Genomic DNA, 12,346 nt, shown 5'->3' with positions numbered 1-12,346 from the left:
AAAATATAATTCAAATTTATGTATTTATAAATCCAAAAATATATCAAAATTCCAATTGTCTGCATACATATCATGAATTCGAAGTGCAAGCAAAATTTTTATTTTTGAGCTATTATCGTTCGATGTTCGCTTGCATAATCAGCTTGTGAATACGATAGCAAGAGAGGCATTTATAAAACTTCTCAGTTAAATCAAAGAATCTCATTCATTTTCCTTTTTAATCTTCGTGTGATAAAATCTCGATTTTTTATGAATTATCAATATTTTCATACAAATCATCATTGCAGCAAATTTAAGACATTTAAGTTCAATGATTAATTTATTTTATTTTTTTTGAAAAGCCACATTCTTTTTATTCGTCACACTATTCAGCCCAATTAATCAATACTTCAAATTATTTGCAAGTTCAACAATTTCCATTTTTAAACCATTTGCAAGTCTTGAAAAATCCAATTTCAAATATGTTTATAGGTCTAGTTTCACCCAAAATTTTGGTAGCCCCCACGCAACTTTCCTGTTGATGGGGCTACATCAAGGGTGCCTAACCCACCAAACTGTCTATAAGATGCGCTGTGGGGAAAACACAAATTTTCAAGCAGGACAAATTTTAGGAAGTCTTTTTATCCAGCTATTCGATTATTGCTTTCTCATTGACTATATCGCATGATAAGGGCTGGTCGAAGCGAGCAAGGATCTTTGGAGTCTGTTATATGGCGCAATCTCGTCACAACATTTCCAGCAAAGCACAGGTGAAGAAATTTTAGTCTTCGTCCACAACGATCCTGTCCTGACATTCGATTAGAATATAAAGGAGCATCAGAGTTCATCGCATGTAGCTGTCTCTTCACTGGCTTCTTAACTGGCTTTAGTCGCAATCGTATCTTAAAGATTTTGGTCACGAGAAAAATGAAGCAGGAGAGTGGAGGTTTTAGCATGCCACGATCCCGTCGTTGCTTTTCCAATGAAGGGCACAGGAGAACTTCGTTAGCTGTGACTCATCATTGGTTTCCCATTAGCAGAAAGACTGGGTTTCAACAACTTTTGCATCACACGCAAACAGAGGCTTCGGTTGAGTGCGATTATAACGAACATGGAAGAATCGTGTGTTGAAATTAGGCTTTGGCCTTTGGTTTGAATGTGAAGAAGCTTCGGAGGTCTTCGCAGGTTGTGATCCTATCACTTCTTTTCCGAGGGTCGGGGTCTCCTATGATAAGGTTGAGCGTAGCAAGGAGAAGAAATTCAAGAAATATTCGTGTGCAACGATCTCGTTGTTTCCTTTCCAGATAGCCCTAACCACGGCTAGATTGCGAGAGAGAAGGGGTTTTGACTTCCTAATGTGAATAGGGAAGAAGGCATGGGCCTCTTCTCCACAATGCAAGATAGAGAGGAGACTTGGGGGTGCTTGGCTCCTGTGCGCAAACCATAAAGAAGGGAAGCATTCGATTATTGTCTTGTTCCTATGAGTATAGACATATGACTTAGGTTTTGCAAATGAGTAATTTTGTTGCTATTGACGGATGCCTAAAATTATTTTTTACTCCTGATTGACATCTTGCAATATTTATACCTATTTATCCCAAAGCTCTCTCCCCTTTCTGGTTAAATCCTCTTAACATCATCTTATCGGCGGTAAGCTCCTGGGCGTCAATATCCAAATATGCTAGCGCCCGTAAACTCATTAAGTTGAGCGACGCTCCTGGATCTACCAAAACTCGAGAGAGCATAAATCTACTGATGCTGACAGAGATGTAGAGCGGCCTATTGTGATTGGTAGTACCAAGCAACAAATCTTCATTGGTGAAGGTTACTCCAGGCTGCTCCTTTAACGAACAAACTTCATCTGAGGATGTGCTGGCCAATTGAGCTAAGCAAATTTCTGGATGAAGCAGGATCGTGGCCAGAGCTTCCCTCATCTACTTTGACAGGATCAGAGCATCGTAGATGCTTAGTTTGGTCGGCAACCTCCTAAAATGAGCTGGTACGTTATAATCCACTTTATAAAGGCCCTCAATTTTCACTTGGTCATGTGTCTCTTTCACTGGCGCAGGTGGAGGCGGTTCTTCTTGAGTGACTATTTGCTTTCAGGAAACTTCAATTGCATTTAAGATCCCTTAGACATAAAAAACAAAAAATACTTTTCAAATTTCCATTTCTTGGAATAGAATTAGGATTTGTGAAACTAGTTATTTTTTTACTTCAAACTTCTATTACCTCATTTCCCCGTGAGACAATTTCGGACTCATTTTCATTATATAACTTACACGATACGTGCACTTGCATCAGCCTATACAGAATCGTGCCAATCTTACAAGTGAATGTTAAATGATGAAAAAAAAAAAAGAAATATACTGCTTCTATAACTAGAATCTATGAATCATGAATTAAATGTTTTGTGTGATTAATAACAACTTAAAAATAAATCTTTCGAAGTACCGTATTGACTATTCTTCTAAGAAAGTTAATGCAGAGCATTCATTGCAATTGTTTCCACAGCAAATGACTACATTCATGTTTAAATGAACAGCATGATATAACGGTAAATGAAAAAAAAATTGATCAGCAAGAAGTTTCGTTTTGAAATAATTTCAAAATTATATAAAAAAGCTGAACTTTCCTTTAAATTTATGGTAAAATGCTCCCATCCATAACGTCATAATGTTGTTTAATAGTTCGCGTAAAGTTTTTATACACTAATATATGCAATACTGATTCCATTCCTAATTACATGACCCTCATTAATAGCCTTATCCTAACAAATTGTGCCAATTTATGACTCCCCAATTTTCATTTCATTCATTACTATTGTAAGTGGTTCTAAACATATCATCAAAAATCTTTTTACCAACTGTTATCCATTCTCTCTCTCTCTCTCTCTCTCTCTCTCTCTAGATTTGCATGATGGCCATGTATGAGATTAGGTACTAAATCTTTGAGATGATCACAGCATAAAATGGGCTCGTTTTACCTGCATACCACTAAATTCTTAGTATTTACATATACACCACCTAAACTTCAATTTTTACATATATGCCACCATACCTATGCATGAAAAGATGTATTTCAATATAAAAAGTTAAAATTGCAATATTTTTAATGTGTTAAAAAAAGCAAAAAATAGTTGTTAGATGTGTAAATATATAGAATTGGGTGGTTTGTATGTAAGTACCCCTATAAAAATTCCAGCCTATAAAATTATGAAGCGGGTAGGAGTAAATTTTTATATGGCTAAAGATAAAAAAAGGGAAATAGATGGGAAGATTAGAACTTACAGCAGTAACAGAAGTTGTCAGAGACTTCAAACCAGCTGTGCATGCATGCACCTCGGGTAAAGTTGCAAAATCCCCAGCCTGTAACTTTTGTGTCACATCCGTGTAAAGCCACTTCAACCAATTACCTACAAACCTAAATGCATATGCTGAAGCAAGCAAGGGAAAAAGCCTGCTTTGTTGAGTCTTGTAATCAATCACCTACAAAAAATGATTTTTTAATTATCAGATAAAGATTGTTTTATAGAGAGAGAGAAAGAGAGATAACAAATGTAGAGGAGTGGGATATCTCACAGAAGTAATTTCATAAGAGAGTTAGAAGAGCTATCATCTAAACTATTAAACTTGAATATATAAATTTGCTCTGTAGCTTTGCCCTCTTTCACTCTATTGCTTCCACATCTTTTCTCCTCTATGGAATAGTTGAAAATCAAGACGACAACTTCGGTACACATCATCGATAATCACTTTGTAGTCTTATAGTTGGTTCAGTTTTCTAAAAGCTAGATATAATCTAAAGTTAAGCAAAGGAAGCTTTAATGGAATGGAAAACATCATCGATAATCACTTTGGATCAATTGGCATATTGTGTTGACCTGTTGTATTTATTTCCAAGTCTTTTTCCTAAGATCTATATCGCCAATGAGTAAATGTTCACTTCATGTCAAGTGATGCATAATTGGAGTGACGCCAGAGTTAACCCAAACCACAATAGAAAAAATAAATATTATTACTAAAAGCAAATGACCGGTTACAACTAAACACGCCTGAAAGAAAAATTACAACATACAAGATACAAACACACAATAGGGCTCAATCCGTGGGTTGTGAAGATCGGCAGGATGAGCGGGGAGTGGTGATAGGAGGTTGAAATGGGTTGTAGGTTGCGGGCCATGTTGGGACAACAAAAGGAGGGGCTGGAATTGCGTTGCCAGCAAAGCAAAAGGCTTGGAATGGCAGTGGTAGCGAAGTGGAGGGCTGGGACAGCAAGGGGCAGTGAAGTAGAGGGCCAAGACACCGAGGGGCAGTGAACGGGAAGGATTGCGGACTGCGAGACAGAAAAGGGATGGCTATCCCGGGACTGCAGTAGTTAGGGGATGGCTGGAATGACCGAAAAAGGTGACTGAGTGGTGGGACTGCAGAGAAAAGACAGCAAGGATGCTTTCCTGGGTGGCTGCAGCAAGTATGGAGTGTTGGACAACACCCGAAACAGCGAGGCGAGGGAGGGAACAATGGCGGTGGCAAATGTGGGGGACTGAAACTGCAAGGGAAGCGAAGAGGAGGGAGGGAAAAGGCAATAGCGATGGCGGCGGCGGCGAAAATTGCGGAAGAGTTTGGAAAGAATAAATACCCCTTCGAGAACGAGCTGCAGCCGGAGCACCACTCAATCCCTTGAAAGTAGATCACCACCTAGATGAGTTACAGTTGAAGTACCTTCTCGCCTTCAGATACAGCTGTAGAAGGAAAAACTTTGGACGTCGGAGGCTGTACTGACAAAAATACAAAGAAAAATTTAAATCCTAAACACATGAACAAAAAATATAAGTCTTAGATAATTAGGATTGAGCCCCTCGTTGAAAGGAGACGTAAAATCTAATTAAAGGTCAGTCGACCCTCAATTCGATGTTCTAAACCAGCCCCAGGTCGCTGGAAGGTTTCCACGTCCGGTCCAGTTCGTGAATTGGTCGTGAGACTGTAGCATGAGTTGTGAAATGGTCTTCAATGAACTATCACGCCAGTCTTCTGGCATTGGGAGAGCTTCGACTTCATCTGTCAAAGCTTCTATTTTCTCATAGCAGTCATGTCGGCCCCTTTGAAAGTAGTGGAAATGTTGCAAGCATCAGGAAAGTCAATCTTAAAGACGTTGTCATTCCAAAACACATCTTGACAGAATAAGTATACATCCACTTTAGCATAACTTGAGCTAGAGCTACATAATGATGTAAATTCTCACGAGCCAAATCCCAAGCAAGTAAATCTATAGTATGTTTTTTACTCCTCATAATCAACTGGATGTATTTAATAAACAAGTATGTCAGGAGAAATCAACTATGAAAAGATATCTATGGCAGATTGGGCCACACGAAAGTGTAACCACTCAAGAGAGACCTCTTCATTTTCTTCTCGGAAAAAACCCAGGCACCGTCTCATAATTTTCTTCCCCACCAAGCTCCCAAGACAATTTTCAAATCTATAGTTCAACCCACATCTGTCCATGCTAGCAATCAGATCGACTCCCGAAAATTCAATCTTGTAAGCGTTATGATTCCAAAAATACATTTTGATAGAATAAGTATTGAGCCAAATTTCAAATTAAGTTTGAGTTTGAGCTGCATAACGACGTAGATTCTCATGAGACTTTCCCACACCTCATACACAGCTAGATGTCCCTGATAAACAATTTTGTAGGAAGGAATCAACTCTAAAACAATATCTACGGTAGGTCGGGTCACACGAAAGTGAAACCACCCAAGAGAGACATCTTCATCTTCTCGGGAAGGACCTAAGTCCCACCTTAGAATTTTCTTCCCCACCAAACTCCTAAGAAAATTTTCAAATCTATAATTCATCCCTCCTGCCAAATCATTTATTGGGGGGTACACTACTAAACAAATTTTTACACACAACTGATTCCCTATGGACTACCAAAAGTGGCATAAAAAGAGTCTCATCACGGACATACTAGACCTTTCTCAACAGAGGCAACCCGGGAAGCAGCCTATATGTTTGAAAAGTCTAAACTTCTTATTTGGTGTTGCCTTGTGTCTGATATCGAATTTTCAAACTCATGATCCCTTTGGACATCTAATATCAATCATGTTGATGCTCTTCTCAAAAACTGCAAAGCATTAGATCGAGGCACTACAATCTCACTCTGCATGAAAGATATTACCTCAGACTCAGTACCTTCTAGCACAGCTACTATCAACTCAGCTGAAGTCTCTCTCATGGATCTACCGACAACTCCTCATTAGTTAACATTTGGTACTCTTTCATGTCCTCGATCCTTTTCGTGTCTACCGTGTCATTGTCACTTTTTTCAATTGCTCATTGAACAGTGAAAGAGATTGTTGTTATAGTTGTGAAATCTGATTCAATATGTCCAAATCTGTAGCACTAGAAACACTTCCTGACTGAGATAGATTTAAGACTGTTGGTTGGTTCCAACTGTTTTTCACTCATAACTAGTGTATTCTCATGCGGGGTTGGTTGGGATGTTCCTCTAAGTGTACTCTGGTTGTAAGATTATGGGTTTAAACCTTGCCTGAAAGATGTGGTGGTTGTCAGGAGATGCGGTCTCTCCACTTTTGAAGCTGGGGTCTGAACATGCGGTATGTAATGAACTATATGTACTGACACTGCATCTCATGTTTCATCTTGGACCATGTAGTTATCTTGTCTTTCCCTCATGTTGACGTATGTGCTTTAAATTTTCCCACCAAAACAACTCTTTTTTAACTTGCTAGCAGCTAGTTTTATCATTCTGTCTGGTGGGACGTCCTAGTACTCGAAGAAAAGTTCCACGATCTGGAGCCACCTGATGAACTAGTCCGAATCTAAGTGACTGTCAAAATATGACAAATTCGCTTTTACTTCAAAATTCTGGCTTCTCAGATATTTCAGGTCATCTTTAGGGGGAGAAGTTCTCCAACCCTGACATTTGTATGGTGGAAGAGATTCACATAATTCCTTCAATCTAGCAAGCCACCGTTGTGACTACAAGTGACTCGTCTATATGGCCTCCTCTCCTTAATTTCACCAAGTCGTTGTAGAACTCTTTGGAATTGTCGTTGTATCTCTCCAATGGTAAACTCCTGATCGGCGTCCGACTATTGTCTCATCGGTAGCATGATTAGGGTTTAGGTATGAGTAGATGAAAAATGTTGCACCTAGATAATATAGGCGTGGAAGAAAAAAGTTGAGTGCCTGGTTCAACAAATCAACAAAGGGAAAAAATTGTGTGGAGATAGGATTTGGTGTTGGGGAAGGGAGATGCTGGAAATCCTATGATAGGATTAGGGTTAAGCTAGCTTTGAAACCAAATGACACCAGAATTAACCTAAACAACAATAGGAAAAATAAATATTATTACTAAAATAAAATATGCGATTACAACCAAACACACTTGAAAGGAAAATTATAGCAAAAACGACACAAACACACACTAGGGTTGTGGATGGTGGAGATCATCTAGATGGTCGAGGAGTGGTGACAGGAAGCTAAAATGCGTTGTGGGTTGCTGGGACAAAAAAAGATGTTGGAATTGCATTGGCAAAGAAGCAGAATACTTATAATGGTAGTGACAGCAAAGTGGATGGATGGGACAGCGAGTGGCAACGAAGTGGAGGGTCGGGACAGATAGGGGCAACGAAGCGGAAGGGATGTGTGGACTGAGGGACAACAAAGGGAGTGTTGTACGGGGACTGTCACAGTAGCAAGTACAGAGGGTTGTACAACACCCAAAACAATGAGGCGAGGGAAAGAATAGTGGTGGAGGAGAAAGTGCGGGGTTGAGACTGCGAGGGAAGCGAACAGGGAAGGGAAGGCAATGGTGGTGGCTGGAGCTACAGTCGGAGCATCACTCGATCCCTTAGAAGGAGATCACCAATTAGGACGAGTTACAGCTGAGCACCTTCTCGTTTTCAGATACAGCCTTAGAATGGGAAACCCTATACATCGACGACTATCCTGACAGAAAAATATAAAGAAAAACTGAAAACCTAAACACATTAATCAAATTAATTAGGATCGGGCCTGCTGTTGAAAGGAGAGGCCAAAGTCACGTTAAAGTCGGTCAGCTGTCAATTCGATGTTCTAAACTAGTCCCAGGTCGCTAGGAGGTTCGCGTCCAGTCCAGTTTGCGGATCGGTCACGTGACTGTAGCATGAGCCGAGGAAATGGTCCAGTAGGGAACTCCCACATCAAGGAGTATTCCTAAAACTAAAACAATCAATTTCTCTGTAAAAGATATAGTTTCCAAGAAGAATGAAAATATGGCCTCTGATTGTGGATCCAATTTAATTTAATACAATCTCAAAAGAATAAAGTGTCAAAATAGCCCCTTAGCTATTTATAAAGGTCATTTTAGTCCCATAATTTATAAAGTATCAAATTGGTCCCTAGCTTATTTTAATATGAGGAAGAAATAATCCGAAGGGAGCACTATATCAGTTCTCTTTAAAATAGTTCAGGGACTAAATTGACACTTTCATAGATTTTGGGACTAACTAAAAGCCATAGGACCCTTATGACACTTATCTCAATTTTAAAATGTTTAAAAGAGGTACCTGAGTCTCAGGACCACCATCCTGTGAGCCAAATTGCCTGCGAACAGCACTATACCTTACTGCAATACAGACTGCCCTAGAGAGAGCTTTAGAAGCATCCGATACAATGGCTTGTCGTACAAAAACCATTGTTCCATAAGCAAGCTGCCTTGGAACGTCAGATTGAATGTATTTTCCCTCTCTTGTGACCTTTGAAAGCCTGCAACAAGGCAATATACGTTATTGCGTATTCCCCCTAATGTACAAAAAATAGAAACTTTCCACCAAACCAAAAAAGCCAGCAAATAACAAATTTGATTTGAGGGGAATTTTGAAGAAAATTATTCTTATGCAGCTATGAAACCTTTGATTCATGATATAATTCATTTAGTTCATGGTTGGAATCAAAGATATATTAGCATAAATTGTAGAAGATCTATATTAATCTAACCAAACGTATTTTTATCAGGATCACGTTCAACTGCACAGAATAATAAATAAAGGGCTGTGGATTTATGAGACTATTAAAAAAATTCCTTCTAAAAAGAGAATTTTATTGCAGCATGATAATCGTCAAATAACAAGCAAATCTAATCCAGCATATATTTGGTTATATGACTGTTTTCAAATGATTTAGAGAAAAATGTTAGTCATGTTTGAAATCAATTTTAGTTAATCTACCCTTTGCTTTCAATCAAGACCAAGGGTGTAAAAGAGTTGAGCGAAGCTCGAGTCACTTTTGACTAAAACTCTAGCCTTAAAATTAATTGACTTTGAGCCTGATCCGAAATCTATAAGTTTGGGTCAAACTCATGAGTCAGATCATTTAATATGAAATAATAATAATAATTTTAACGTAAATAATTGTTGTTATAAATAATAATAATAAATTAGAAAAAAAGAAAAAGAAATCACTTGGTATAAGTTTTATAATATCATTTTTATAATTTTATAAAAATTTGAACTCAAACTAATGAGGGTTGATATACCTTAAATGTATTACATAGTAGTATTAAATAGAATTACAAATTAACAAGTAGAGTTGAGGTTAGCTCAAGCTAAGCTAATTGGCTTATTGAGCTCAATTTATGAACTATTTATTGAGAAAAACACAAACGGGCTGCAAGTTAATTTTAGTCGGTTACACTTCTGATTAAGAAATTTTATCTGGTCCAAGAGAACGTGTTTAAATCTACTAATTATATCATTCCCAATGTAAGTCAAACAAGAGCAAGCACTTATGTGAATTATTAATGAGTTCCAAACGTGAAAGAAAACATCATTATGTTGTGGTTGTTTGAAACTATGATCAAAATAAAATGTCCTTGAAAAACAATACGTAAATGAAGGCATCTTACCACAACACCTGTTGAACTTCATAATCATGATCCATTCCATTAAACTATTGAACTCAAATAATCATCCAAATCATATTTAAATTGCTAGGAAACTAAAACCTTTTTTAAACAGTGTATTACCGTTTGAAATTTCATTATTGTCAAGTTAAATTTGGTTGCAAGTTGATTGGCCTTGAGTACTTATTCGTACCTAATATTAAGTTATTGGCGATGATAAATCATCAACTTTCCATAACTGGTATATCGCCGCACTAGTGAGACTAAAAGATGAGAAAGTTAGGGTGATATTTTTAGATGGATGATGTGTAAGACCTATTTCAAAAAAAATCTTTGATGTGAGGACATTTTCATTTGATCAGAAGTTGCTTGGCAGACTTGAAATTTGAAACCCTAAAGTAAACGCAGCAAGCGAATGGACTACATATTAAACTCTAGCCCATATAGTTCACATTTATTTCTTTAATTTATAGTATTCAATTTAGAATTAATCCATTAAAAATGAAATAACCATGCTTTTGAGGTTAATAATATGCCATTTTTTTAATATTTAAAGTTAATACATTAAGAGCACCAATTACAGGCTTTATAGATATCTTAGACAAGAATGTTGCAGTCAATGACAGCAATGGATGCGCATATTTTCATTCCTAATATGTTAAAAAACTAAAGCCAGCACTAAAACACAAAGGATGGCCGGAGAAAGGAATGTAAACCAGTAAAAGAAAAAAAAAAAAAAGGAGGATTTACATCCAATTCTGCTGAGATTTGTACGTTATTCTTGCGGGTTCTAATTATAAACAGAAATTGTAGAAGAAGTCTAGGGTTTATTTGTAAAAGATTTTGTATGGCTCTATAGAAGCCCTACTCTTGAATGACAGAATTAATTCCATCAAAATTATTTCTACTTAGCATCAGAGCCTCTGCTCTAACCTAGTAGCCGACTGCGCAAGGTTGCACCTGGGATGGGACGACATCATGAAGTCAGCTCGTTGTGCTCGACGGGATCGCGGGGTAGATCACGGGAAGTCGCCGACGATGATTAGAGCCTGCTAGGCACCAATGAAAAGATCGCAGGAGACGCCAACGACAAGATCCCGACTTAGAAGCTTCACAATACGTCATACAGATGCAATTGGAAGCTTAGACGGGATCGTGGTGATGCCATTCGATTTGAGCTTGCTGGGAAAGCAGACGAGATCGCAGGAAGACACCGATCGAAGAGCTATAGGGCGAGCATATCTGATTCTTTGCTGGGAAGGCAGACAGTATCGCAGGAAGACGCAGATGGAGTAGTTGTAGGGCAAGCGAATCCGATTCTTTGGTTGTGCAGAGGAAGAAGCTCGTTGCGACCAAGTGTGAGGGAGAGAGGAGATCAAGCTGATGTTTGTCCTGAGCATGAAAGGTGCAGTAGCCAAGGGTGAGGGAGAGAGGAAATCAAGCTGATGTTGTCGTGAGCACGAAAAGTGCAGCCTCCTACAAGAATTGAAGCGGGAGTTAAGATTGTGAGTCATGGCACGGGAATTCGAGAAATTGTGACGGATAGTGCTCAAATATATGTGTCTGGCTTGAGTAGGGACTGCAAGTGAGGAGCGGGCTTGTTTTGTTGAGGAAGAAAGCAAACAATCGACGAGCACATGCTGCGATCTTGCATGCCTAAGCGGTTGTGTTGGAGTGCGAGACTTGGAGTTGCTGAAGCACGAGCAAAAAAGCAAGAGGGAGGAGGGTCGCCTAAGCCAAGTGAACTTCCAGGTACGCGATTAGCTTTCGCTGCATCGAGCTCAGGTATGACAAATGCCCAGAGGAAGATCCGCAAGTGCTACAACTGTGGAGAAGTGTGACACTTGAGCATGGTTTTTCTAAACCTACCCAAGCAGAGAGTGACGAGTAGACGTGAACAGTCTAGGGGTCATGATTGTAATCGTAAGGGCCCAAGAGGTGGAGAGGATGCTACCAGAAAAATCTGATGGTAGCAAGGAACATGGGAAAAGTAAGGATAGTCTTTACCGATGAGGATCACGAGTTAGTAGATATGCCGTAAAGAAAACAGAGAGTAACAAGTAATGTCATTGAGGATGCATCCACATTATCTTCATCCAAGGGGAACATTGTTATTTATGCTCACTCAACCGAAGGTACTCGTGATACACGCTGTCGGCACAAATTTTAGAAGGGTCGTTCGTTGGAAGCTGTCGATCGCCAGAATCGAAATCCCGTCGTCCGCTTCGGAAAAACATTTAATTTACATACATATATCTTTCAAAGTTTAGATGAAATAGCACTACACCTCAACTATGTATCTATCCCGAAAGGTAAACACAAGACTTGAGGGTGAGACACACTACTTACTGGTAAGACTCGATCAAATAAACTAAGAAATATATGACACTTGTTTGGTCTACAAAACAATTTTATTATAAACCGACAAATTCTCTTATTTAATACAAAAAATTAAATA

At 38.7% G+C, this 12,346-nt stretch overlaps 1 protein-coding gene across 1 annotated transcript in view; it reads right to left on the bottom strand.

The window, feature by feature from the left end:
- LOC110023866 (peroxisomal acyl-coenzyme A oxidase 1-like) overlaps positions 1-12,346 on the bottom strand; it is a 35,723-nt gene that overhangs the window by 8,142 nt on the left and 15,235 nt on the right. Inside the window, exons 7-8 of the mRNA XM_020723496.1 lie at positions 8,555-8,753; positions 3,270-3,467 (exon numbers count right to left, since the gene is read on the bottom strand). Coding sequence (XP_020579155.1) covers positions 3,270-3,467; positions 8,555-8,753 — 397 coding nt within the window. The remainder of the gene's footprint in view (positions 1-3,269; positions 3,468-8,554; positions 8,754-12,346) is intronic.

Source organism: Phalaenopsis equestris, unplaced genomic scaffold (assembly GCF_001263595.1).
Source record: "Phalaenopsis equestris unplaced genomic scaffold, ASM126359v1 Scaffold000002, whole genome shotgun sequence".
Lineage (NCBI taxonomy): Eukaryota > Viridiplantae > Streptophyta > Magnoliopsida > Asparagales > Orchidaceae > Phalaenopsis > Phalaenopsis equestris.
The sequence above is the reverse complement of the archived record's forward strand: the minus strand, read 5'-3'. Positions and strand labels throughout refer to the sequence as shown.